Below are 26,630 nucleotides of genomic sequence, written 5' to 3' on the forward strand. Positions count from 1 at the left end.
TAGGACAATATAGTACAAGGAAATGAAACAAATATTTGTGCCTGACAAAAAAGTGATGACACGAGCAGTGATGAAAAACAGGAGTGAAAAATTCTCAGAGGTTAAAAAAAAGGAGCATGAGGAGCATGAATCTAGGTATTTGGAACATGGTGCTCTACTTCCTATCTTATTTCTTATGGAGGTTGGAGAGTCCACACAGCTTCACAGGATGATCCACTTTGGAAAAGTTTCCAAGCAATCTCTTTTTGTCCTTAGTGTCATCATTGTGCCTTATATACATGTAAGGCCTTAATGACAGATAATGTTTTATTAATGAGAATAAATATGCCTGATTCATCTCTTATTGCCACAGGCTAACACTCACACCACTCTGTTAGTGTAGCCTGCCAAATCTTGCAGTGTTAGGATGCCTCAAATTCCCATGACACTGTACCTAATCAGCATCTATTCGACCTAGAGAAAGAGAGAGAGAGGAAAGGGGTGGGGGGCTGCAGTGGTGGAGAGATTTAAGCCTGCCCCCCCACTGACATTGCTTCATTAGTACCCTTCTCCAGGGCCATTTCATTGAGAATTAATATACATGTTACTCATAGCAGGTTTGAGTTCAAATCTTTGCTGTTGTACCTATATAGATCATTAGTCTCTATAAGTTGTACATACGTTATACAGGGAGTGCAGAATTATTAGGCAAATGAGTATTTTGACCACATCATCCTCGTTATGCATGTTGTCTTACTCCAAGCTGTATAGGCTGGAAAGCCTACTACCAATTAAGCATATTAGGTGATGTGCATCTCTGTAATGAGAAGGGTGTGGTCTAATGACATCAACACCCTATATCAGGTGTGCATAATTATTAGGCAACTTCCTTTCCTTTGGCAAAATGGGTCAAAAGAAGGACTTGACAGGCTCAGAAAAGTCAAAAATAGTGAGATATATTGCAGAGGGATGCAGCAGTCTTAAAATAGCCAAGCTTCTGAGCGTGATCATCGAACAATCAAGCGTTTCATTCAAAATAGTCGACAGGGTCGCAAGAAGCGTGTGGAAAAACCAAGGCGCAAAATAACTGCCCGTGAACTGAGAAAAGTCAAGCGTGCAGCTGCCAAGATGCCACTTGCCACCAGTTTGGCCATATTTCAGAGCTGCAACATCACTGGGTGCCCAAAAGCACAAGGTGTGCAATACTCAGAGACATGGCCAAGGTAAGAAAGGCAGAAAGTCGACCACCACTGAACAAGACACACAAGCTGAAACGTCAAGACTGGGCCAAGAAATATCTCAAGACTGATTTTTCTAAGGTTTTATGGACTGATGAAATGAGTGAGTCTTGATGGGCCAGATGGATGGGCCCGTGGCTGGATTGGTAAAGGGCAGAGAGCTCCAGTCCGACTCAGGCGCCAGCAAGGTGGAGGTGGAGTACTGGTTTGGGCTGGTATCATCAAAGATGAGCTTGTGGGGCCTTTTCGGGTTGAGGATGGAGTCAAGCTGAACTCCCAGTCCTACTGCCAGTTTCTGGAAGACACCTTCTTCAAGCAGTGGTACAGGAAGAAGTCTGCATCCTTCAAGAAAAACATGATTTTCATGCAGGACAATGCTCCATCACACACGTCCAAGTACTCCACAGCGTGGCTGGCAAGAAAGGGTATAAAGAAGAAAATCTAATGATATGGCCTCCTTGTTCACCTGATCTGAACCCCATTGAGAACCTGTGGTCCATCATCAAATGTGCGATTTACAAGGAGGAAAACAGTACACCTCTCTGAACAGTGTCTGGGAGGCTGTGGTTGCTGCTGCACGCAATGTTGATGGTGAACAGATCAAAACACTGACAGAATCCATGGATGGCAGGCTTTTGAGTGTCCTTGCAAAGAAAGGTGGCTATATTGGTCACTGATTTGTTTTGTTTGGTTTTGAATGTCAGAAATGTATATTTGTGAATGTTGAGATGTTATATTGGTTTCACTGGTAAAAATAAATAATTGAAATGGGTATGAATTTGTTTTTGTTGTTGCCTAATAATTATGCACAGTAATAGTCACCTGCACACACAGATATCCCCCTAAAATAGCTAAAACTAAAAACTACTTCCAAAAATATTCAGCTTTGATATTAATGAGTTTTTTGTGTTCATTGAGAACATGGTTGTTGTTCAAATTAAATCCTCAAATAAAATTAATCCTCAAAAATACAACTTGCCTAATAATTCTGCACTCCCTGTATAGATCATATTGTTTTTTCATTTTTCAACAAAGAATGAAAATGCTCAAAAACTGTGCTTGATTGATCTTTTTTCCCAGTCTAAGAAAGGAGAACGAGCATGTTTCAATCAAATAAAAACAACGACAGCTGCAACTGTCAGTTCCATCCCACCGTGGTTCACTACACAGCCGTGTAAGAAAAAAGAAAAATGACGTGGGTGCTCGTGAACGATTCGTATTCATTGCTGTAAGTACAATCACGCATCAAAAAGCTTTGTTTTACCGTGGAGGAGTGTGCATTACGTCCTATATTCACAAAAGCATTTAAAGCGAATTTAAAAGCTGGCAGCAGTTTCTTACTTTTACCACCTTCTTCCATATGGATTAATTTTCTGTTCAGATCTCAACAAGTCTGGGCAAATTACTGAATAGGCACCAACCAGAGGCCACATTTCTATGATGTCATCATGTAGACTTCTTACAAAGTATTTTACAGTATTTTAAAACTACAAAAAATTGATAGACAATATGAAGCCATATGTATGAACCCTATCAAATACAAATTACAAAATCCTATTTTATATTTATAATACGTATTTCAAATACATGTTTTGCCCATACCCGAGTACAGTATATGGATAAACTGGAGTAGACGATTCGTATTCATTGCTGTAAGTACAATCACGCATCAAAAAGCTTCGTTTTACTGTGGAGGAGTGTGCATTACGTGTTATATTCACAAAAGCATGAACAGCTGCCAGTAAAGTTTTCTTCACAATACACTATAGTCATAATAATCTTTCACTTTCCCTTTCTCCATTCCCTTAATGGATTGCATGGATGCATTTTTTATTTACTTGCTGAGGCATACAGAATTTTATATGAAAATCCTGTATATGATAAATAATATACAACTATACCACTATAGTTTGAACTACTTTAACTGCAATGACCCCCAGAATTCTGATATTTTAATTGCATTCCCGTGCATTTGCAAATAGATCAGTCAGGGTTGGGCAACGACACATCAAAATGTATTTTTAAATAAAATACCAAATTCCTTAACTTTAAGTGTATCAAAATAAACTACAAATACAGCAACCATACCATGTATCAAAATAAACTACTGTATTTTTGCATTTATTTGTATTTACTCATTCATTTGTATTAAAATACTAAAAAAGTACTTTTACTAGGCAGCATGAAATTTCTTCAAATCTTCCATCAATTGGCCTGTTTGATCTTTTTCCCAGTCTAAGAAAGGAGAACGAGCATGTTTCAATCAAATAAAACAACGACAGCTGCAACTGTCAGTTCCATCCCACCGTGGTTCACTACACAGCCGTGTAAGAAAAAAGAAAAATGACGTGGGTGCTCGTGAACGATTCGTATTCATTGCTGTAAGTACAATCACGCATCAAAAAGCTTTGTTTTACCGTGGAGGAGTGTGCATTACGTCCTATATTCACAAAAGCATTTAAAGCGAATTTAAAAGCTGGCAGCAGTTTCTTACTTTTACCACCTTCTTCCATATGGATTAATTTTCTGTTCAGATCTCAACAAGTCTGGGCAAATTACTGAATAGGCACCAACCAGAGGCCACATTTCTATGATGTCATCATGTAGACTTCTTACAAAGTATTTTACAGTATTTTAAAACTACAAAAAATTGATAGACAATATGAAGCCATATGTATGAACCCTATCAAATACAAATTACAAAATCCTATTTTATATTTATAATACGTATTTCAAATACATGTTTTGCCCATACCCGAGTACAGTATATGGATAAACTGGAGTAGACGATTCGTATTCATTGCTGTAAGTACAATCACGCATCAAAAAGCTTCGTTTTACTGTGGAGGAGTGTGCATTACGTGTTATATTCACAAAAGCATGAACAGCTGCCAGTAAAGTTTTCTTCACAATACACTATAGTCATAATAATCTTTCACTTTCCCTTTCTCCATTCCCTTAATGGATTGCATGGATGCATTTTTTATTTACTTGCTGAGGCATACAGAATTTTATATGAAAATCCTGTATATGATAAATAATATACAACTATACCACTATAGTTTGAACTACTTTAACTGCAATGACCCCCAGAATTCTGATATTTTAATTGCATTCCCGTGCATTTGCAAATAGATCAGTCAGGGTTGGGCAACGACACATCAAAATGTATTTTTAAATAAAATACCAAATTCCTTAACTTTAAGTGTATCAAAATAAACTACAAATACAGCAACCATACCATGTATCAAAATAAACTACTGTATTTTTGCATTTATTTGTATTTACTCATTCATTTGTATTAAAATACTAAAAAAGTACTTTTACTAGGCAGCATGAAATTTCTTCGCAAATCTTCCATCAATTGGCCTGTTTGATCTGTTCCTTCACCATTACACTGACTGAACTAAACAATGTTGGATAGCAACAGATTTTCACTGGCCAAATCATGCAATAAATCTGAGATATGCAACCAGTTAACAGATCAAATATTTACATACATATCCCTATGATCTCCCAGATGAAGGTTATTTTTAAAGTAACCAACAGTTTATTGTTTAACAGTTTGCGAATGACTAAATGCATCCTAATTTTTTTGGTAACGAACGGCGACTTTGCATTAGAAACTTAATGACAAACAAGTCATTTATAAGAAGACAACTGATGGCATGCGAATTCATAGCAACTAGTTTCTAACTAATTAATCATTTAATTGTTAATCATAAATATAATAATATATTATGTGTCAGGTGGTCATTCACGCAATGGTATGCTAAATTATGATCCTACTAAACAGCTACTTCAATAAAAACTTTCTTTCGGCTTCCCCTGTTAGGGGTCGCCACAGCAGACCATCCGCATGTTTGATTTGGCACATGTTTTTATGCTGGATGCCCTTCCTAACGCAACCCTTCCCATTTATCCGGGCTTGGGACCGGCACTAAAGCTTGTGCAACCCTAAGGGCTAGGGTTGGTTCCCTGACCGGTAATCGAACACGGGCCGCAGTGGTGAGAGCGCCGCATCCTAAACACTAGACCACCAGGGAACCCAAACAGCTACTTCAATAAAGGTACAATATTTGGCAATCATATATTTATTCATTAATCATCGAACACGAATTTAAAAGCTGGCAGCAGTTTCTTACTTTTACCACCTTCTTCCATACGGATTAATTTTCTGTTCAGATCTCAACAAGTCTGGGCAAATTACTGAATAGGCACCAACCAGAGGCCACATTTCTATGATGTCATCATGTAGACTTCTTACAAAGTATTTTACAGTATTTTAACACTACAAACAATTGATAGACAATATGAAGCCATATGTATGAACCCTATCAAATACAAATTACAAAATCCTATTTTATATTTATAATACGTATTTAAAATACATGTTTTGCCCATACCCGAGTACAGTATATGGATAAACTGGAGTAGATGAAAATTAAGAATATTTTTAAAACATGACCATGAAATAGTTGCTTGAGGAAAAAAAAAACTTCCAGCTACAAGACTGATCAAAATCTGTCATAAAAGCTGTCAAAGCTTGTGCACATTGTCTGGTATCATAAAAAAGAACAGCAACTCTTATTGATCATATAAATGCCATTCCTTGACCTACAGATAGCAGATATATTCTGCAAGAATGAGACAATATAAAAGAATGAAACAATATCAAAAATCCTCACATTAAGAAGACTCATAATTAACATCTTTTGACAAACACATCACGAGCACCACTTTGTATAAAATCACACCCTGTAACAGCAGCAGAGAACAGAGAAAACACCCCAGCAATGTTCAGCATCACTCACCTACAGCAATTCATCACTCTACCGTATTCCCACACCACACACAGCAACTTCGAGGCTGCTGCTTCAATCCACAAAGCATCAAATATAGCCTCGGGTTACTCCGTCACCCGATCCACCTTACAGTAGGGCTACACACAGCCTGATAGCAAATTGGCTGGAATATCGCACTTCCAAAGGCTGCCAGAAGCAACATTTGGGGGAAGAAAAATGCCAATATAAGCTTAGTACTGGATAAAGAGGAGGGGAGGGGAATGTGTGAATTCTTTGATGTGATAACACACTATGCATTTCTGTACAATAAATAGAGAGGAAGAATAAAAGTAAGATTTACATATGAAGACATGCTGAAGCAGGAGCAAGGGGTAATGCAGTTTAATGAAGGAGAATAAGGGATTGAAAACAAGCCACTATTTATATTTAAAATAAGAATATATTGTATATAAATTTCAAATTCTTTACAAAAAATATGCAAATGAATAAGGGATTTTTTTTTATTCCACTACTCCCCAGAAACAATCAAAAATCAAAATGGAAGCTTTTTTTCCCCTGCAGAATGATTTCCTTTCAATTAGCAAGCTTGGCTGTCGGAGACAGACACGTTACTTTATGATCATTTGGTTTGAACATTTGAACAATTGAACATAACTGTTTTATTACTCTGACTAAAGGCATCCATGTCTGGACAGGAAATGAGCAAAGTCCCAGACTCTATGAAGTCTGAGACATTAGACTGTTTAGAATAGAAAAAAAAAAGTCACAACATCAGGAGCACAGTATTTTTTCAGGGTGTACTGTATAGACAAAAACATACCACGGTGATGTTTTAGGTTCTGACTCTTCAGAAAGTGATTAATTAACATATAGCAGCCGCTCTGACAGTAGTAGCTGTAACTTATTTTGCAGGATCACATTAATGCACTTACCATAAGATATGTATAGAAAGACTGGTATGACAAAAATCATAATCTAAAACATTTTTTTTATATGAATGCTTTCTATAAGGAGGAGCTCAATTAAGTTTTATGGAAGGATCTATGAGTGTCAGCAAATTTGTTTATTTGGAAATTTACTGTTGCAGAAGAGAAATAATCCACTCCTTGACCCAATGTTACTGGAAAATAATTAGGGCTGGAAACAATAACACAACACAACGAGGCATTCATCGTTTTTGTACAACAGCACATCCTAATTCCAATAGTGAATACAAGATTGGACAAGACTTTAGATATCAGTGCCAAAAACAAACCTTTTCTGATATGCCCTTTTGTTGAATCTCCCAGACTTTGCAAATTTAAATTGCGTGGTTTCTTGACGCAGGAGATGCGAGGGTATCAAGCTTTCATTTCATCAAATCTTTCTGCAGCTGGTGCCATTGGACTTGGCATGGTACCTAATTCCCTACAATATTTATAGACTCTGGCCTGATTATGACAAAGCTGTCAACAGCTTCTGTCACCACATATCAAGCAATTGATTTGTACATTTAAAACTGTAATTTCTAGGTTCCCATTGTGGATTTTTACGTAAAGTTTTTTATCACTGTATAGTTGGAGACAGGTTAAATGTTTGCTTTCACAATTCCTGCAGTTTTATTTTTGGTAAAGAGAAATTAAGAGAAAGAGAGAGAGCAAGATAAGTTGAATCAGTACTAGATAAAAGGAGGAAGTAGGAGTGCACTATTTAACCACTTCAGAGATTCAGAGACGAGTTTGCTGACAAAGTATCCATCCTTAATCTCAATGATACCTGATGCTGTCAATCAGCTGTTGATGTTCTTCATTGATCAATATCTCAGGAAGTGTGGATGCCAGCTGCTCCACATCCCTCTCTGAAGCGTATTGCTTCAACAGGTCAAAAAGCCTCTCCTTTACAATTGGCTCTTCACCTAAAATCTCTTCAACCTAAAACATTAGACACAATGAAAACAGCATCAGCAAACAATATTGTCTTCACACAAAAATGGCTGTTGTTCAATGACCAGAGAATTTGATTTGAAATAGGTAGAATTTTTTTAATGACGTATAACATCAACCCCCTTAAGGAGCAATAGATATATTCAAGACACTAGCACATTAAGCTTTATCCAATGGCAAAATGAAATGTTTTCATTCATTTGACAGAGGGATGTCACACTGACCTTCTTGTTAAACTCCAGGGCTTTGTGTTTGCGGTCTTGACGGACTATATCTCCACTCTGGTACGTCTCTTTCATGCTGCTGCTGGTGCGTTTTTGCCAACGGGTCATCCTGAGCACGCCAAGGCGCAGTGTACGTCCCTGTGATGCCTTAATCATGGCTGCCGCCATCTCATGATGCTTCACTGGAATTCCATTTACCTCCATCACATAGTCCCCTGCACGTAACCCACTGCGGCCTGCTGGAGAGTTGAGCATGCAGTCCTCCACTAATAAAGGACAATCTCCAACAATTGTAAAGCCAAAGCGGCCATCAGGTCCTGGAGTGATGTCCAACTGTGAATGAACAAAACCAAAAGAGCTGTCCTTTGAATAGTCCAGATTTATACTACAGAGTTTGTTTCATCCTTTTAGCTTAAGGCATTTTGACATCACACCACACTAGCTGTTATACAATGCTGATTTTTAATTGTGTTAGTTACCTGTTCAATGCGGGACACAACGCCAATGCTTGGAGGTACAGTTTTGAGGGTTTGGGCCAAGGCAATAAGCGCTTTAGTGCTGAGAGAGGAGACATTCTGGCCATCAATTTCCAGCACCTGGTCACCAGGTTGCAGACCTGCCATATAGGCACTGCTGCCCTCCACCACTGAAAGGATGTAGCTAGGTCCATCTCCACCTAGCTTAAATCCAAAGTCCTCCGGCCAGCCCTGGTTATTTGCTGGAAGGGCCAATTCTGATAAAGAAGGGTAAGATGTTATACCAATATGGATCACCATAGAATTTTCTACAAAATCACTTACTGCTTTTCTGAGATATATATACATACAGTGGTACCTCAATACTCGCGACCTTGACACTCACAACCTCGATAGTTTGCAACTTTTCATTTGGAACCGGACTAAGTGTAACTCGTGAAAAATCTCTGTGAGGGGCTCGAAAGTTCAGAGTAACATTTCAAAACGGAGTTTGTACTAATTACAAAAACATGTTTGGGAAACTATTTTTTCTGTTATTGTATTATTCATTTAAAGTAGTAAACAAAAACATTTATAACAAGTAATTCACAATTTTTGTTGAGTATGGAGGTATCCCTTGCGAGTATCGAGGTATTTATATATATATATATATATATATATATATATATATATATATATATATATATATATATATATATATATATATATATACAGTGCCCTCCACAATTATTGGCACCCCTGTTTAAGATGTGGTCGTGGACTTCTAAAAATTCTCCTTTTTTTTAAAACAACATAGAACCCAAATGCAAAAAGAGAAAATCCAACCTTTATTTAAGTACATTACTTTGGTGGTAAAAAATCACACATTTAGAAAAAAAAAAACTTGAAATCATGTGTGCCACAATTATTGGCACCCCTGATGTTAATACTTTGTACAACCTCCTTTTGCCAACAAGACAGCACTTAATCTCCTCCTATAACATTTCACAAGATTGGAGAACACAGAGAGAGGATTTTGACCATTCTTCTTTGCACAATCTTTCTAGATCATCCAGTGTCCTGGGTCCTCTTATGCACTCTTCTCTTTAGCTCGCCCCACAGGTTTTCGATTGGGTTGAGGTCTGGGGACTGAGATGGCCATGGGAGGACCTTGAGTTTGTGACTGCTGAACCACTTTTGTGTAGATTTTGCCACATGTTTTGGATCATTATCCTGCTGAAAGACCCAATGACGACCCATCTTCAGCTTTCTGGCAGAGGCCATCAGGTTTTTATTTAAAATATCCTGGTACTTCAAAGCGTTCATAATGCCATGCACCCTAACAAGGTTCCCAGGGCCTTTGGAAGAGAAACAGGCCCACAGCATCACAGATCCTCCACCATACTTCACGGTGGGCATGAGGTGCTTTTCAGCATGCTCATCTTTTGTTTTACGCCAGACCCACTTAGAGTGTTTGTTGCCAAAAAGCTCAATCTTAGTCTCATCTGACCAAAGCACACGATCCCAGTTGAAGTCCCAGTACCGCTTAGCAAACTCCAGGCGTTTACGTTTGTGAGTGTTAGTGAGAAAAGGCTTTTTCCTTGCATGCCTCCCAAACAGCTTGTTGGCATGTAGAGAGCGTCTGATGGTTGTTTTGGAGACTCTGTGACCCCAAGATGCCACTCTTTGATGCAATTCTGTGACAGTGAGCTTGGGAAATTTTTTTACTTCTCTTACCATCCTCCTCACTGTGCGTTGTGGCAAGATAAACTTGGGACCTCTTCCAGCCTTGTTTGTCACTGTTCCAGTTGTTTTAAACTTCTTAATGATTCCTCTGACTGTAGATACCGGCAAGTTAAGGCGGTGGCTATTTTCTTGTAGCCATTGCCTGACTTATGAAGGTCGACACACATCTGCCTTACTTGAATGGTGTGTTCTCTTGTCTTTGCCATGTTGACAAATGGGTAAGAGAATTAGGCCTCTGTGTCACGTCATATTTATACCCCAGGAAACAGGAAATCATGAATTACTAATTAAAAGTCCCTAGATACCCTGACCAACCTTAGCAACTACAGAAAAATATATATATAAAAAAAAAAACAATTAAATTTTTCAGAGGAATTGTTAGGGGTGCCAATAATTGTGGCACACATGATTTCAAGTTTTTTTTTCTAAATGTATGATTTTTTTTACCACCAAAGTTATGTACTTAAATAAAAGGTTGGATTTTTCTCTTTTTTTGCATTTGGGTTCTATGTTGTTTTAAAAAAAAGGAGAATTTTTAGAAGTCCACGACCACATCTTAAACAGGGGTGCCAATAATTGTGGAGGGCACTGTATATATATATATATATATATATATATATATATATATATATATATATATATATATATATATATATATAAAACAGTTATTTAGCTACTTAGCTTCATAGCATTACTCCTAGTTACTCCAAGTGGTCTTCAAGCAGTGGCAGGCCATCAGGGCCAGCAAGGCTTTCTCTGCTGGCCTAAACACTATTACATAATTAACAGTGTGGGCATCTGTATTTTCAAATATAGTTCAAACTGATGCTTTAACTAATCATATTTCGAGTTGGTGACATGGGGACCATTTAGTCGGCGTACAATGATGTCGGCATTTTCACGACCTTTAATTGGATTGTCAGATGACTGACAGAGAAGAAGAAATTAATTTGTATGCAGATATAATTACAAGGCCATTTTTGAGATGGACTTTTCAAGAAAAGCTGGACATCAGCCACAACAGTTCAAAAAAGCTGTTAAGTCTTTTCAAGTAACATTAATACAGTACTGTTTTCTTTCCTGTAGAACTTACATAAAACACACAATTTGCCATAATTTAAAATAAATGAAAAATCCCTACAGAAGTACTAAAGAAATGCACAGAAAAACTGGGTTGAACTATATTTTTGTAATTTTATTAGGGTAATACTGATGCTTCTGCTAGAGTTGATTCAGGTAGGACACCACTTAAGGCCTAGCTGTGAAATGCTTGGCCTGCCACTGTTGGTCTTTAAGAGCCAATAATGCACCATTAATAGCTATTAAAGGTAAACTCCAATAATATTATAATGTGATTGATACACACTAAATTTCCTTTATAGTCTAAATTCAATTTCACACTGTGGAACATGCAATTAAAAAGATGCAGAGATAAAAATCTGAATATAGGTCTTGTATTAAAGAGTATACTGACTAGCATTCTAACAAACAACACCTAGAGAAAACAGTAAGCTAGCTTACTGTCAAGATTGTTATACATCAAGTAACTTCTGTTAAAAATATGACTGATATATTACTAAAACCTAAAGTCAGTGACAGTTTGTAAAAGTGTTCCTTACTGTTTAAACAGCTGAACATGTTTTTCTGACACTCTTGGTGTAGAATTATAGCATTGCTTTTGCAGAATTATATTTCCCCTGCTGCTTTCAAATTTCTGCCAAGTCCAAGACCAGGACTAAATGAGATCAAGGCCAGACTGAGTCTTATTTGGAATCGCAGCCAAGATAAGATTGAGTTCAAATAAATGCATGATTAAGTGAAAAAACAAGACAATTTAATCTAGAAGAAGTAATCATTCTTGTTAACCTTTGTGCATGCAAAATGCAAAACATTATCTTTCAGCCAAGATCAGGACCATATTTGTCAAGACCTGTACTCTATGACCAATGACTGAGACTATGCACAAATGCCAGTAAGTGTGAGACATGTCCAAATCAATACAGAAAACATTTCGAAACCAGGAGTCCTACAGACCTACTTACACTAGAAGCGTGCAATTAAGACATATAGCTAGGTCACAGTCTTCACAGCTAGTGGCAATTTTTTAAATAGTGATTTTGAAATGTCTATGACAAAAAAATAAAAAGTGTCTAGGTATATTTAATTTATGAGCATAAACAAATATCTAGACACAATACATTATAGTATATCACATACTCATCGGGTCTACTATTTACAGCTTTTCACAAAGACACTGTCCTCAATTTTGCCATTGAAAATGAGGTTGCAAAATGACAAATGGTGAATATGTACACTGAAACCTCTATCTGGAGGGACATAGGTTCACATACCCATGTTTAAGGGGAAGTCCCTGAGCACTTGAGGATTTGGGTCTGTGATGAGAAACAACAAATGTGATTTAATAAAATAAGAATAAAAAGACACAAACATACAAATTGAACAATACAAAGCAAAAAGTTCAATTATAGTTGTTTTTTAATTAAAACATTACAATCTCTAACACAATTAACATCAATAATGTTGCCAGTTTATACAGTTTACTGAAAATATTTCAGTGTTTATTCACTTGACAGCATTATTTCATAAAAACCTCAACTGTTTTCTCTCCGTATCTCTAAAGCCCCAGTAGAGCTCTTGCCCTCATTCTTGTACTGCAGTCTGTCTCTGACAGAAAATTACTCTGAAACCAACTTAGATCTTCCTTATCCATATTACCCATATATTTTGTGCCTTTACACTGTTCCAAGGGACACTGAAAGAATTATTTGTGATCTATGAATGTAATGTGTGAGAAAATGCATTGGAAATTTGTACAGAAATATTTTACAGATTCACGTAATTTATCACTTGGATGATTTCATAAACACATAACAACTAAATATATATTTAACCTGTATAAATGCATATGCAAATGGATGTCTAGTGTGTGTAGGATTGAACATAAAACTGCAAACCAACTCAAGAAGATTTAACAACTTTAGAAAACGAATAAAATACTTCCAAGCCCAGTGCAGAATATGTGCTGTGGGCATTTACCTAGGATGAAACAACATACTCAAATAAATTGCTGGAATAAGAAAAAAAATAGCACAAATAAGGAAAATCACAGAAAATTTTAAAAGCTGAATAATAAGCAATTAGGCCACATAAACTTCTACACTGAAACTGTAATTCAGTGTTTATTACAGGCACAAATAATTGCTTTAATAGACAGCTCTGTTTAGCCGCAATCACATCAAATACAGAAGCACAGAAAACTTAATCCTGTGTGATCCCCTCTGCCCCCTATCACTGAGGCTGCATAAGAAACAGTGAAAAAGACAAAGGACAAACTTACAGAAGTCCTTGGAGGCGCTTCGGGAACCTGAGCGGCTTTGCCGGAGTGAAAACCGGCCCTTCTGGCTCTTCAGAAATCTCCTCATCATGGTTGCAGGTGTCCTGTTTTAGCGTTTGTATCAGTGTCCGTTGTGTGAAGCCCAAAGGCCTGAGAAAGGTCAGGTCAGTCACCTCCAAGCACTTAAAATCATTTACAAAGTCTATCAAAGGTCCATCAGACCTGCAGCTTAAGCTGTGGAGAAGCAGGGCGTGTGTAGAAGTACACAGACACGCTCTTTTCAAGCAGGGCTCTGCATCCTCTACTAAGTTTGTCTAGCCCTGGCCCTCATGCAGAGCACTGATCGGAAATCTGGGACATGCTAGCTGGGTCCTCTAATGATTCTTTTGCGAGCAAAAAGGTACTGCGAAGCCCTATTTTTCTATAAATACCTCCCCCCTCCTCTCTTACTCTCTTTCTACTTCTTGTGGCTCAGGCCCTCTCAGAGGGCTAAGGACTGACCCAGAAAAAAAGCTGGCACTCTGGTGAAGGACAGCATTCACTGAATTGCAATGCAGAAATACAGGGGAAATGGTGCAAAAGAATAAAGGTCTTGGCCCAGGTCAAGGTCAAGCACACTTACAATATAATCATTAAGCAAGATTCATGTTAATAAACAATGCAACTATCTATGTTTTCAACGGCGTGCTATGGCCAGTGATCCCCCCAAACTATTTTGGTCCGCCACACTCAAATCGTTTCTCACTGTTTGGCGCTCTGTTGTAAGTGTAGGTTTTGAAGCCAAATAGCGTCATGAGCCATCAACGACTGAAGGTTCATAAAAATCAGTTTTACTCTCTCCATCATATCATTATCTCTTACGGGGTAGCCTCACACTGGCAAAAGAGAGTAATCTACAAGCATTTTTCAAAGCTTACACACACGATTTGATGATTGATTGATAAAATATTTTAAACAATTTACAGACCAGCAAAATTATGCTCAAAGAGAATTGTCATTTGAATATATATTTGCAGATAAACATTAAACATTACTGAATGTTTCACCTCAGAGGTCAAACTTAAAGGAGGATTTAGCTGTGGTGAATTTATCAAGTAGACGTCAAATGTTCTTGAATATCTAATTAAAAGGGATTTCCAAAACCTAGCTAGTTGTTTAATACTTTTGAGCCTTGGCTTCTAGTTCAAATAAAGAAATTATGATCTCATATTCTACATGATTTGATTGTAAAATAATAGTGTAATAAAGCATATGCTTTGCTGTAGGAGGGTAATATCACAACATAATGTGTTTTTGTTTTTAGAATTTAAGGCTTTTATTTGATGCACTCTCATACTGTATATAGTATGTTTTGTTACCCACATTGTACAGGAAAAAAAAAACATTTTTGTTTTATTTAAATAAGGATGTTCATTAATGCACATTTCTTTAACCTCTCAGCATGTGATGTTTGCTTGTTGGATTCTCATTAGCAAACCTGACAATACACACTCACGATGAAGCCATTAATTCACCTTGTTTATGCCTGACAGGAGTGTAGTCCACCTGCCTAAGCATCTCACAAATCTCTTCCAAGATGCTTTTCCGCTCATCGCACTTGTAGAAATAAAAGGTCATTTACAGCTGAACAGAAAAACATTTATCCTCTTGTCCTGAGATCATGAGCACACTGATGCTATCAAATTGTGGCCATCTGCGTTTTCAGTTGTAAAGTGGACAATGCGTAAATATGGTGTAGCTTACTGCCTCCACATATCAAAGAAAGCATGTCAAACATGCTGGTTGGTATTAATTATTTGATAAAGAACAGTATAGAAGAGTGTTATATACACATAACCATAGCCTTTCTGTCATCTTAAACCAGCCTGGCCTTTCCCCTCTTTCAGCAACAAGGCACTTCTGCCACAAAACCACCTTTTATTTTGTTTACATTTAAGTCTTTGTAAATTGTGAAGACTATGATGTGTGAAAATAGCAGGTGCTTGTCAGTTGAAATATTTAATCCAACCTGTCTAGCTCCAATATCTAATGAGATATTTAATGATATATAATGCAAACTTTAACTCTCTCTGATGGCAAATGATTGGCTGACAATAACTGGATGAATGAACTAATATATATATTATAAATATGTATAATACTTTGTCAATGAAATGTAGACATTATATGAACAGGGGAAAAAACAAGCCCATTCATGTATTTAGCTATTTAGTTCATATGCATTCAACCATAAGAGATACCTGTTCCTGTGCACTTTAATAGTTTGAGCCTCAGTCAAACAAAAAGGGAAAAAATAATAACTACATTTGAGCAAAGGGAGTACATGTGAGGACCCTGAGGGGTAATAATGAAAACTATCCATCAAATCCTTGGCAACAGCTCATGTACGAATAACCTGACAGGAGGGAAGACCAGAAGGGAGTAATGGGGGGGGGAACAAGGGCAAGACGAGGAAATGTTTAGGGTGGCCCAGATCTGCCTGGCAAATAATTGTACTACCTCTCCATCTATATCTTGATAAAAGATTAGTGGGAGGGCAAATATAAAGAGGATTAAATGTTGATTTGTAACATCTTCCCTCTTGCCCAAAAACTTTGCTGGATAAAAATCACAGAGACAAGACATAAAAACACATCAATCAATCTCACAATATATTTCAAACAAAAAGCAAAAAAAAAACAAACAAAAAAACAAACAAAAAAAAAACAGTTAAGAACTTGGCAGTGTGCATTGAGGAAAAAACAAAAGAAAAACACAAAAATGATGAACAAAGAGCAGTGGAGTGTGAGGAGCATGGCTTCTTTTCTTGACAGAAGGAAATCATACAGCACCATTATAATTTTGCCCCAGTACTCAGCAATGACAGGCTTTCAATCACAATAAATAAAATAGACAGAAAACAGAAGTTTAAAAAAAACATGCAATGTAATATCTGTAGTCTTTAACCTCTTCCTAATAATTCCTATAAGCCTTATGTACACGTAAAGTTGAGGAAAAATGGGGAACGCAAGAGATCATTTGGTATCGTTGCAGAAAAGACACAATGAGATTACAAAAATAATCTAGTGTCTTGTGCAATCATTATACACAAGTCAAGAAACCAATATGGGTTCATAAACTTTTTTAAGTGCAAACATTTGAGAACATTCAAGATAAGGCATAAGAGAGGAGCAAACTGCTACAGTTTTGGATAACAGCCAGAATGTTTGTTACTCAATATTTAAAATGTGTCAATGTCCAGCTTTACCAGAGGATTCTCCATCAGACCACCACAACAGTCTGAATCTCCATCTCATCAGAGGAAGCGATGACATAGTGCTCGTCCTGCTCCAGTGCAGTAGTGCCTTCTGCGGAAGAGGTGGTGTTCAGGAGGGCACCGTTGCTGATGGCGCTGGCGAGAGTTATGGCCACTTGCTCAGTCAGGCTCTCGGGTGTAGCAATAGTGATGGTGTCGCCGGTGTCAAAAACACCAGGCTTCTCGTTGGCTTCCACGTTACGCACAATGATCTGCTGACCGTCTTGCGCCTGACTCACAACCTGCTGCACCACCTTTATGATCTGACTGTCAAACTGCAACAAAAATTGTTACCAAAGTTTATAGTCAGATAGGAGTTCTCCAGCTAGTTACTAAGCCTGCGCTATAATATCCCAAAGCATTTATCAGAAGGAGGAAAAAATTATAAAGAAAACAATACATAAAATATGTTCCTTCTTAATTTTTAGGGGGAAAAAAAATCCACATTACTTTTCTCCATGTGACCAGTATGTAAAACAATAAAATCCAATAGATTGAACTGTAAAGTACTCTTACTTGGTTAGGACTGTCAGGAGTAACAGACACTTCCTCTGCTTGAGTCGTCTCAGCTGTTGCCTGCACATAAATAGCAAACATTTATCTATTCATTCATGCCCAAAATGTAAGTTATACAATGCAAATACATTTTATATTTGTGCCAAAATAAAACATTATATATTGATTAAAATGCACTTAACTGCATTATTACCAAATATTACTTTTTTCTAACATGAGAGTTAAAAACATCTATTTGAAGATGTAACTTTAATCAGCTGGATCTTTTAAAATAAAATGATACATAGCTATAAATTTTGAAAGTTTGTTTTCAAAGAGGAGTGTTATGTATAAATCAACATGAAACAGAACACTAATTTGAACAGGTAAGCCTCGGGTTATTGAGTGGATGTTCCCCAGTGATCTATGAGGGTCCACTGAGGACATCCTTTTCCTACTCGATATGTAATGGTTTTCCCCCCAAAGTGTGATGCTTTCAGAAAATTACATTTATCTGGAAAAGTGTTGCTTGCTTGAACGTAGTATATTGTAATGCCCTTGTGGACCACAATTTCACCCAAGGATATGTGCAGTTCTCTAAATGGTTATAATACATCATTATAGTGGACAAATGTATACAATTGTAGGAGAAAAGAAACAAGCAACATGAAAAAGTGTGCAGTAAACTTACTCCTATGATGTACTCCTGAGTATCAGCCACCACTGAGGAAAACTCCACCAGCACAGCGTGGGGATCGTCAGAAATGATCGCGGCTGCCATACGGTCACATTCCTGCTCCTCTTCAGGGGTCATAATATGCTCAGACTCCTGCTGCCCTACAGAGCACCCTCCTGACACAAAATTCAGCCCGAGCAATGAGTGGTCTGCCTTGTTTTTGCTCTCTTTCTCACTATCTCTATTTATCTGTCTATACACACACACACACACACACACACACACACACACACACACACACACACACACACACACACACACACAGTATATAGACAATATTTTGACTTGGCTATGTGACCAATTTCAGGTTACCTTTCGATCGTAAATGGCGATTGAGTGTGCCGTGCTCAGCAAATCCACGTCCACATTTGGAGCACTTGAAAGGTTTCTCTCCGGTGTGGTGGCGAATGTGACGCACCAGAGCACCTTTCTCACGAAATGCCCGAGAACAGTGTGGACATGCGTACGGTTTGTCCTCACCATGTGTGCGCTGATGTACCTGAAGCGCATTCTGAAATGAAAAAGGGCAAGTTATGACAAAACTTTTACTCACATTTAAAAAGATGTTTTTAATACCAAACTTTACCTACATGTAAAAATTGCTGCGATCACACACCTGTTTACTTATTAATTAGCACCTGTTGTAATCTGTAGTAATAAATAATTACTGGAAAAACAATTCAAATGTCAGTCGCAAAGGGCCTAGCATGCTAACAACTTACTCTTGGATCTAATTCCATTCAAACTCACTTTGGTTTTGTAGCTCTTGTTGCAGAGATTGCAGTGGTGTGGGCGGTCGTTAGAGTGTGCCCTCATGTGCTCACGTACGTGCCCAATAGCCTTGAACAGCTTGCCGCACTCTCCACACTTGTACCTGCGTTCCGTCACATGCATCTCCATATGCTTTTTCAGCATGTAGCCTGTCAAGAACTCCTTCTGACATGTCAGACACTTAAATGGTTTGTAGCCTGCCAAGAAAATACCACATTCACTTACAGCAGACAAAAGTAATTCCAGCATACTAGGCTGCAAATCCAGCTTTAAATAAAATAGATTTTTTAATTTGAATTTTTAATTAAATTAATTTTTATAACATTTTTTTATTTAATTGCCATTTATAAGTGTTTTAATACAAGCTTCAGCTTACCAGCATGCCCTTTGATGTGGATGCGCAAGTGGGATGTCGTTCTGAACGTTCGATCACAGTGAGGACATTTGTGAGACTTTGACGGGGAGATTTCCATGTCTTTCTCTGAAGTCTCCTTCAAGCCATAAAATAATAATCACATGTTCAGAAAGCTACACTTTATAATCCATTGGAAATTTGTACTTATGGACTATCCAAATTGTGAGCAATGTTATTTTTCTATCAAATAAATCACAGGGCCTGAATCTCTGTTCATAGTCTCTGACTCACCACAGTTTCTGCCTCCACCTCCACACACTGCTCAGTCACCTGAATCTCTGGTACTCTGCCCTCAGCTTCATGATTCTCTAGGACCTCTTTAGGTAATCGAGCCTCCACTTGCTCTGCCGCTTCTACGGCTTCAGTCTCCAGAGCAATGCCAGAGTTGATGATGGCTTGGCAGATTAGACGGTCTCCTTCTGCAACCGCTTCAGCAACAGGCTGGGATACCACCTGTTCAGAACAGGACACCATACTGTGTTTACACGAGATACACTGTAATAAATCTTTCCACGGCTAAATAAATCATATACGCACTTTAATATAGATTGTATTTGCCCTACAGTGATTAATACCATACACCACTAATGCAAAATCCCACAAAGGTGCAGGGGAAGGGGGTTTGGCGTTAGTTAAAACCACAAATTTAAAAAAACTGCTGTCACTTGTTCCACTTAAAAAAAAAAACGACTGTCTGTGAATGTGTTGTGAGTAATAAATTTCAGAGTACTCAGGGAAAAAAAATTTAAATGCAAGTCCTCTGTGTATTTAGCATTTAGGTTTCCACACAAATAGCAAAAAAATATATATAGTTATTGCCGTTATACAATAGTGAGATCCGAAGCCTTGTTTATAAAAACAATCATATCAATTGAACTGAGGTAGAGAGGGTCTCCAGCTTTAAGTTCTTGGGATTTCACATCTCTGGTGATATATATATTTAGTGTACGTGTTTATTTAGCTTTTGCCCATTATTTTAATGCCATAGCCTTATAACCTTATACTTGTATATTTACAACAGGGTCTACACAGTTTTCACTGTCATAGACTGCCATATTTATTCACTGTACATATGTTTACGCACACATACATAGTCTGTCTGTCTGTTCATGGATTTTGGATCTAACAATAAATCTGACTGAAGTAGGAAAAAATCAAATCAAATCAGGATTTTTGAAACCTAGAGTCAAAAGTATAATGCTCTTAATTTAAAACAAAACTGTACAAACATTTTCGCACACCAGTTTATCTGTGATGCTAGTAGCCATTTCTCTTAATCCAGAATGAATCCAACACTAAAGAAATGAGGAAGAAATGTGACCTGAATAAATTCATAGCACAAAAATATGTAAGAATGATACATAGCAGACAACTAACAATTGTGGGTGGAATTATGTGCTTCCCACCATATAAGGACATTGTAGGGAGTTCTATTTCATTCATTACAATTAAACAAACCATCAATTTCCATCAAATCACCTGATGAATTTGTCCTAGATCTTCTACCACCTGGATGTGAACAGCATCTTGCACCGTCTGCACCACACTGACCACAGGCAGCTGCTGCTCTTTCTCAGGGAGCACAGGAGGCTGCTCCACTTCTACAGTACAACACAAAGCATCAATACAACGATCATCCTGCACTAGAGTAAATACGGCTCTACCTATTTCCTAAAGCGTCACAAAACAAACTGACACAAGGGCACAAACATGAGAAGTTCATTCTAAATGCATGTTTTTTTTTTTTTTCTAACCTGTGCAAACACCATCCTTGTTAAAGAGGATCTCTTTGCACTGGCTGTAGCGAATCTTCTCTGTGCACGGTGTCAATGACTTCAAATGTCTTGTCAGCGCACCAGACTCCCTAAAGGAAAGGCCACACTGATTGCACTGGTAAGGCCGCTCATCTGCAAAAACAAATGTGTCATAAGCATGTTGTCTTGCATTGAATTGAACTTCCTCGTGATGATTAAAGATAGCGATAAGAGAACGCTGTACAAGTAAGCAACACTCTTTGTACCTGTATGCCGTCGGTTGTGGCGAATTAGAGATCCTTTAGTTCGAAAAGCAGTCTCACACAGCTCACATTTAAAGTCCTTCTTGTCTGTATGAATGGTCAAGTGTGTCCTCAAGATATTTGCCTACATACACAGAGACAATGTAGACTAATGGAAAGGCCTGCATTCTTGTCCATATTAGTAATGGCTGGTCCAATCTACATGCATCATACCGATTTGAAAGTCTTCTCACATATATGACAAACGTAACGCCCATCCTCGTTGAGTTTCAGGGATGGTTTAGTATGATCTGAACTGTCTAGGTTTTCAGACTCGCCATGGTCCTTTGCCAGGTGACTTGGCTCTATGTTTGTAGTTGTTAACCTGCCAACTCCCTCGTCTAAGAACAGAGTGAGAAATTCATTAATATATAGCTGATATTTTTAAAATGAACAAACTTGTATTAAGTTTTTAGGTTAAACCGAGTGAAGCACATTTTCCCCACATTAAAGGCCGCAAATACATTTATTAATTTTTGGGCTTAGTCTTACCCACTGAGGCGCTCTCTGCATCATTAGCCAGCTCTTCATCTTTATCATCTTTCCCCTGGGGAACAGCAGAGACTACAGGTCACACACTGACCAACAAACACAAAGCAACCTATACAGAAGTAACATCCAGATTTCTAATCATTCTGCAATTTTGAGAATTAAAATTAATCCATTGCAGACTACTCACTAATTCTGCACATAACTGGATAAATGTGGGAGCAAAACAAACCTACCTGTGTGTCCTGTAAAGGACGTTTACAGATGCGACTAAGCTTGTGCTGAATGAAGAAATCCAAAGCTGAAAACTCTTCGCCACATCGCCCACATCTGTGAATATCTTCATCTGTTAAAAACAAACCAGGTCAGTGATGGTCCAAGTATAAAATGCCTTATCACTTAAGTAAACCACACTATATGTTATTATAATATATGACTTGTATAGTATATGATATGTAGTATTTGATTCATTTCACATGGGCCTTTTTTCCCTTTGGGGGAATGTGTTTTCCACACATGGACTTTTCCCCCTTTTTCCAGGTGATTTGTAATCATCTGATATTATCTAAGAGTGCGCTTATCTAAATCCAGACACTTCTCTTTTGCCGTTTTATGACCAACACAGTAAGGAACAATATGTACATTTAGGAAATTCACACAATACAGTACTGCAGTGGAAATAAATGATGGCTCACCTGCATTTTGCATTTCTAACTTACTGATTGACACATGTACTGGCACAAGGCAAAATCCTAAGCAGAAATACTAACTATTTATAATAAAACTGTAACCAAATTAGGGTGTCAAGAACCCAATGTCAAAGAATTGGTTTTATGGTCAATTAATTACTGTTTCTTATGCTCTGTGGTAAACAACTTATAAACCCAATTAGGTACAAATTAATTTTATCATTACATTCAACCTGAAATGCCTCACTAGAATGCTCTGAGCATGATGGAACATGCAGTCATGACTCAGTCAGCATAATTCATTCATTCATTTTAAACTAAACCTTCCTCTTCTGCAGACTCACTGCTCGTCAGGTGTGTAAAAAAAGCCCTGTGGTCATAAATCTTGGCTGAATTTGTTTTCTGTTATATTTGTCCAACAACAAACGATGTGGTGTAAGTTTGCATTGTCTGTATCAGGAACAGCAGATTGGCTAGAGTATTAAAACACTGTATACTCAGTAAACTGTCAAATTAATCTTAGTTGTTGTTTTAATCTTCATCTAGCCCCTTTTCAGTGCCATATACATGTGCTTTCTGAACACAAGACTACTGTCTTTTGGCTGATTTAGCTGATTTCACTTTATGGCTCTATGGTGCTTAAATTCTAAACTCAGGATATCATCTGTATGGAGGATTTCCCTGCAACCATGTGGGTTAACTCTGATCTCACAAAACACACAGCTATACTCAATTGTCCCTTTTGAATCAGTGTGTGTTTATAATTGGGTAAATACTAATGGTTACAGGGGTACAATGGTTACAGGGGTAAATAGCCTCCTGCATGGTCTGGCATACATCTAAATGTGTATTCCCAGCCAGTGTGCCCAGGATCGCTCTGGACTTTACTACGATCCTTACCAAGACAAATCAGATAGGGAATTCCAAAATATTTCTCAATCTAACATGCACACATGCGTTAAAAAGACTATTAAAGATGCTGCAATTGATACATTGATACCAGTACCTCTAACACACTTCTTCTTTTGGTTCGGTTTCTTCCATTAGGGGTCACCACAGCGGATGATCTGTCTCCATACCCCCCCTGTCCTCTACATCTGCCTCTTTCAAACCAACTACCTGCATGTCTTCCCTCACCACATCCATAAACCTCCTCTTTGGCCTTCCTCTTTTTCGCCTTCCTGGCAGCTCCATCCTCAGCATTCTTCTACTGATATACCCCATGTCCCTCCTCTGCACATGTCCAAACCATCTCAATTGCACCTCCCTCACCTTGTCTCCAAAACTTCCTTCATGCGCTGTCCCTCTAATAAACTCATTTCTAATCCTGTCCATCCTCGTCACTTCCAATGAAAATCTCAACATCAGCTCTGCTACCTCCAGCTCCACCTCCTGTCTTTTAGTCAATGCCACTGTCTCTAAACCATACATCATCACAGGTCTCACCAGTCCTATAAACTTTTCCTTTCACTCTCGCAGATACTCTTCTATCACAAATCACTCTGCCTGCACTCTAACACACTACCCTTTTAATATCATGACTGTGCTGAGAATAACCCACCCGCTCCTTCTAAAAAAACTCAGTGAGCCCTTTTTATTTATGGAAGAGGTGAACCTAAGCTGACAAACTGCACCTGCACCTACAAAGTGTACCTATAGTCTACAAATAACGAACCCCTAACCTCTTCAGTATCAGAAGAGCATAATGTCCTGTATTTCAATGCGCTATAAGCTAGTTAGCTAGATAGCATCTGCAGCACGACTTCCAAATATAGACCATACTCGCTAGTTAAAAAAAATAAATTAAGTATTATCTACTTAAAAAGGCGTGCACGTTATAACAACCATTAGTGGCTTGTACCTAATGTTTAATAACTTCGTCTAACGTATGAGCTAACTATTAGCATGGTAGCATCGCATGTCTGCTAGCTAACTCTAGCAAGCTAGCAAGAAAAGTATTGCACGACTCGAGGTCCGTAGCAAGCTTACTGACAGTTGGGGAAAGGTAACAACCAAAAAAACGGCAAAAATAAACCAAAGGACCGATTTCAGACAACATGGCGAATTGAATTGTGAATACCTTCGTCTCCCAGTGTGGTTTGTATGGTGATGATGCTGCCGTGCTGCGTGTGGCCGGTAAGCGATTCTGCCGTATTATTACTTTCTTCAGTCATGTCGTTCTCGCGCTCCGTCTCTGTCGCAACGCTGCTGCAGGAACAACATGGCGGATTTACGACCTCGTCGTCATAACAACAAAAGGGCAGGAACAAGCCAGGCTTTTCATTCTTTCTTTTCTCTTTTCTTTTCTTTTCTTTTCTTTTCTTTTCTTTTCTTTTCTTTTCTTTTCTTTTCTTTTCTTTTCTTTTTTTTCTTTTCTTTTCTTTTCTTTTCTTTTCTTTATGACTCTGTTTTCAACCCATAGAATTGTGACTTGACTTATGATTATGAATTGTTTATTTATTTATAAAATTTATAAAATTATTAAAAGCCCTTAATTTAATAGTGCTGCTAGGAATAGCATTAATGGAATGTATCCTCTATACACATTTTTTTCTTTGAACCAAGCAAATGGTCGTTCCACTGGCATGGCTTATTATTATCAATAGTGACAAAGTTGAAATGATAGTAAAAGAGACAAATTAATTTCAGGATTCAATGTTGTGGTGTCAAAAAGAAAAACTTTATTCAGCAGGAATAAAGCCAGGCAGTTCCATGAAAGCACCCAAAAACTCAACACAGTCTCGATATACCCTTTTCTGCTATCTATGTAATGCCCATCTTTTTTATTTTCTAATCATCCCCTTATTAACCACCATTAACCTTAAAATGCCCAGGTTATATCCAATTAAATAAAATACCCGAATCAGATTAACTAATGGCCGCTTCATGACCCTCTATCCATGAAGCACTTCAAATCATGGCTCTGTTCTTTTGCCACATTAATTACTCTTGACATATCACCCCTTAAGAACAAGATAAAGTATATAAACAAAAGTATTAGGACTGCCATATGTGGTTCTTCTCCAAACTATTACAACAAAGCTGGGGGCACACAATTATGTAGCATGTCTTTGGATGCGGTATAATTAAATTTTGTGTTCACTTCAACTTGGAAACCCAAACCTGTTCCAGCATGTCAATGCCCCTGTGCACAAAGCAAGCTCCATTAAGAATTGGTTTAAAGAGTTTGGAGAGGAAGATCTTGAATGGACTGCTATAGTTCTTTGATCTCATCTCTAGTGAATACCTTTGGGATGAATTGGAGCTCTGACTGCACCCCAGGCCTCCTCACCTACATCAGTACCTGACTTTACTAACACCCTTGTGGCTGATAAACACAACCCTCCACAAGCACACTCAAATCTAGTGGAGCATCTTCCCAGAAGAGTGAATGGAATTATAAGAGCAATCAGGGGCTCAATGTGGTATGCAATGCTCAAAAAGCACATACCATACTTATGATCAGGTGTCTGTAAACTTTTGGCAATATAGTGTATTAATTACTTCTTACTTTTATAGTGTATTAATTACTTATTTGAATATACTGATTTGATCTGCATACCATAAAATATATTTCATGCATGTTGGAAACACTCAATAGCACAAAATGTTAAAAGGTAGAAATCACAATTCTACTAGACTACCAAATTAAAGTGTAGATCAAATAAAATACATTTAAGTATTTTACAACTATAATAATCATATATGTTTAGGAAAAACATACCATGGACTGTATTGTTAAAATGTCAGCTACATAGAGGTATAGTTGAAGTTGTTTTCATCACTATAATCACAGAAGTAAAACTGATCAAAATATTGTCTTGTAATTTAATATTTCAGGAGTTTCAAGACACACAAAGATTAAGCTCTTTCTTTAAACAAATGGAGAAGCCGTGAAGGTTTTTTAGTAAAACAAAATCATTCTTATTTATAAGTTGTTGGTGAAAATCCAGCTTGGTC

General features: G+C 37.7%; 2 protein-coding genes across 2 annotated transcripts in view; both read right to left on the reverse strand.

Moving 5' to 3' along the window:
• The window catches only part of grid2ipa (glutamate receptor, ionotropic, delta 2 (Grid2) interacting protein, a), a 38,730-nt gene extending 23,812 nt beyond the window's left edge, over nucleotides 1-14,918 (reverse strand). The window contains exons 1-5 of the mRNA XM_046866214.1: nucleotides 13,728-14,918; nucleotides 12,721-12,762; nucleotides 8,648-8,901; nucleotides 8,169-8,501; nucleotides 7,778-7,932 (exon numbers count right to left, since the gene is read on the reverse strand). Coding sequence (XP_046722170.1) covers nucleotides 7,778-7,932; nucleotides 8,169-8,501; nucleotides 8,648-8,901; nucleotides 12,721-12,762; nucleotides 13,728-13,815 — 872 coding nt within the window. The 5' untranslated portion in view covers nucleotides 13,816-14,918. The remainder of the gene's footprint in view (nucleotides 1-7,777; nucleotides 7,933-8,168; nucleotides 8,502-8,647; nucleotides 8,902-12,720; nucleotides 12,763-13,727) is intronic.
• A 1,001-nt stretch (nucleotides 14,919-15,919) lies between these two features.
• e4f1 (E4F transcription factor 1) lies at nucleotides 15,920-24,893 on the reverse strand. Its single transcript, XM_046866223.1, has 14 exons — nucleotides 24,751-24,893; nucleotides 22,218-22,327; nucleotides 21,985-22,039; nucleotides 21,667-21,833; nucleotides 21,457-21,577; nucleotides 21,191-21,343; nucleotides 20,916-21,037; nucleotides 19,668-19,889; nucleotides 19,398-19,512; nucleotides 19,001-19,218; nucleotides 18,563-18,761; nucleotides 18,206-18,366; nucleotides 17,536-17,595; nucleotides 15,920-17,294 (listed from the first exon to the last, which is right to left on the reverse strand). The coding sequence occupies exons 1-14, from the start codon at nucleotides 24,842-24,844 to the stop codon at nucleotides 16,986-16,988; spliced, it is 2,106 nt and encodes a 701-aa protein (XP_046722179.1). The 5' UTR covers nucleotides 24,845-24,893; the 3' UTR covers nucleotides 15,920-16,985.
• Between the last annotated feature and the right edge of the window lie 1,737 nt (nucleotides 24,894-26,630).

The sequence above is a fragment of the Silurus meridionalis genome, chromosome 14, assembly GCF_014805685.1.
Source record: "Silurus meridionalis isolate SWU-2019-XX chromosome 14, ASM1480568v1, whole genome shotgun sequence".
Taxonomy (NCBI): Eukaryota; Metazoa; Chordata; class Actinopteri; order Siluriformes; family Siluridae; genus Silurus; species Silurus meridionalis.

Excerpts from the sequence above, each read along its gene's own strand:
- e4f1 (XM_046866223.1), bottom strand. The coding sequence starts at position 24,844 with ATGACTGAAGAAAGTAATAATACGGCAGAATCGCTTACCGGCCACACG. Across the intron at positions 21,834-21,984 it reads TGCAGAGAGCGCCTCAGTGG|ACGAGGGAGTTGGCAGGTTA; the intron begins GTAAGACTAAGC and ends CTCTGTTCTTAG. Across the intron at positions 21,344-21,456 it reads CCACAACCGACGGCATACAG|ATGAGCGGCCTTACCAGTGC; the intron begins GTACAAAGAGTG and ends TTGTTTTTGCAG.